This window comes from Bison bison, unplaced genomic scaffold (assembly GCF_000754665.1).
Source record: "Bison bison bison isolate TAMUID 2011002044 unplaced genomic scaffold, Bison_UMD1.0 scf7180017864207, whole genome shotgun sequence".
Lineage (NCBI taxonomy): Eukaryota > Metazoa > Chordata > Mammalia > Artiodactyla > Bovidae > Bison > Bison bison.
The window spans coordinates 1,784,237-1,786,469 of record NW_011494779.1 but is presented as its reverse complement, the minus strand read 5'-3'; the positions used below and the strand labels follow the sequence as shown (position 1 = coordinate 1,786,469).

Sequence of the window (2,233 nt, the reverse complement as noted above, 5' to 3'; positions counted from 1 at the left end):
AGCCCTGTGCATCGTGTAAAAGTTGTAGGAGACTAAGAGAGTCGCCTTCAAGTTGCTTGAGAGGCCCTGGCATAAATAAAGTAAGGCAGAGATGGTGCACAGAGACTGGAAGTAGTCAGAGACCCCATTTGGCCACTGCAAATACATGAAGATGGTCACCGACAAGACGCTCATGAGATCATCCCCAGACCAGGAAGCCACAAGCATGGACACAACAGTTCTGTTCCGCATTTTCAGCAGAGAAACTAGTGAATAAATGCTGCCTGCCAGGGCTGCCAGAGTCATTAGGCATGTCAGGCAAAAAAGATAGATATTCACGGTTCCTGGCGGATTTAAAGGGTCTGTCGAATTATGGTTTCCTTTCCACAAGTTAGAGTCATTTGTTGATAAGTTACTGAGAAACACAGACATTATCCTTGGTCAATATTCAATTTCTTTTTCAATAGGTCTGTAAATAGTCTCACGATTAATAAGCATGGCTGTTAGTTGCAAATCAGATCTCATTTTCTCCTACCAAGTTTCCCTCAAAATGTTCCATGGTCATTCCTGCAGAAAACGGTCAGACAAGTCTCCGTTAGACCTGACTCAACTCATATTTGAAAAATGGGTTCCACTTAAAGCAGCAATAAGAAACTTTTCAACATTTCAATTAAAAAAAAAAAGCCAAAAACTCCCTCCTGAAACCAGCAAGTTTCAGGCATGAAAGCAAAAGCTCCTCAAGTAGACTGGAAAACAATGATGTCTGGATCCTTTTGGGTCCTTCTTTGGAGCAAAGCAGCTTTGGCTTGAGGTAATCAAACTCTATTCACTTTTTAAGAGCAGTAAAATGATGCATTTGGTTCCAGAGCTGGATTCAAAGGCAGAGAGATTATCGGGTAGATTTCAGCTTGGCCGGTTCACAGACTGCGAGACAGAAAACGAGAGAGAGTCACTGAGCACAGCTCCCCATCGGAATTGCTGTGTTCTTCAATCAGCCTGTGATCCTCAGAGCTGCAGGAAGGAGGAGTCAGTCAGCTCTAAGCAGGAGAGAAGCAGGAACAAAAGGGAGGGGAGTTCTGTGTGTGAGCGAAATGATGTACATCTCCTCAGCCTGCCTTATTTGAAGCAAGAGACAATGTCTTTGCTAAGCCTACCCTTTTGGTTTTGACATATAAAACTAACCCAAATACTTGCTCAGGCTTGATGTGAATGAAAAATAGCATCTTGTTTTCATTTCAGAGGCCCAAGCTACTCTGCTAAGGGGCTGCTTTTATTCTTATAAAATTCTTATAGAACTCTGATCTATAATCCACTGGAGGAAGAATATCATCAATGCTATTTTAAAGAAAATAGGAGGTACCAGCTTTGTTTGTTTTTAAAATATCTATTGTACTTAAGAATGTCATTACGGTCCTTACTACACTAAACAAGATTTTGGAGACTCTTCGGGTGGAGACATTCTAACTTTAGGCATGTAACTATTTTATGCCAATGTCATAAAGTAAGCAAGCTGCTTTTTGAATAAATAACAATTTCTAGTTGTTAAAGTTAGATAACAGTATATAGGGCATACAAGGGAGGTTACCTCACAAAAACATTTTTAACCAGAGTATTTGGGGTGCTTTGTACAATAAATGAATTTCTTAACTCATTTTAAGAATCATCAATTTTGAAAGATGTGGGGCTTAACAAAGAAGTAACAGCAATAGCTCTGGTCCAATATTTCCCAGGATGCTCTAGGGTAGTATTCCTTCACAGCTCAGCTTCGTGACATGAATGAAGGCTGCCTTTTCACACTCAGTGCTGGAGTCTGAAGCAAAGCAGAGAAAGGGAAAGGACGAGGTTCATATGGTAATGATCTAAGTAAATAGATGTGGTAATAGAACTCTGATCATTCCTTTCATATTAAAGATAAGTGGAGCTACATTTTGAACCTGACTTTATGCAAATGAAAAGTGACTGTATTAGTCATTGCCGGCCATACCCTTCAATAGACACAGTAGACCCTTCACTAATCTTGACATACTGTTCAATTTCTCTTTCACTCAGCAAATGGAAACAAAAGTCACCTGTGACAGCTAACTCAGCACTCTGACTCTTCCTACTGATAGCAATGGACCTTGCAGAGTAGTGTGAGTAAAAAGGTTCTCAGTTAATTTTCAATATGGTGTTTAACCTTGGCTTTGTAGTTGGGTTGGATAATATGTATCACATTGCTAAAATGCCATGAGTAGGAATAAATAATAAGTGGCAC

The 2,233-nt window shown here is 40.0% G+C and overlaps 1 protein-coding gene across 1 annotated transcript in view; it reads right to left on the bottom strand.

The window, feature by feature from the left end:
- GPR149 (G protein-coupled receptor 149) overlaps nt 1–411 on the bottom strand; it is an 85,625-nt gene extending 85,214 nt beyond the window's left edge. The window contains exon 1 of the mRNA XM_010844752.1: nt 4–411. Within this exon, the coding sequence (XP_010843054.1) occupies nt 4–411 (408 nt within the window). The remainder of the gene's footprint in view (nt 1–3) is intronic.
- Nucleotides 412–2,233: the final 1,822 nt, after the last annotated feature.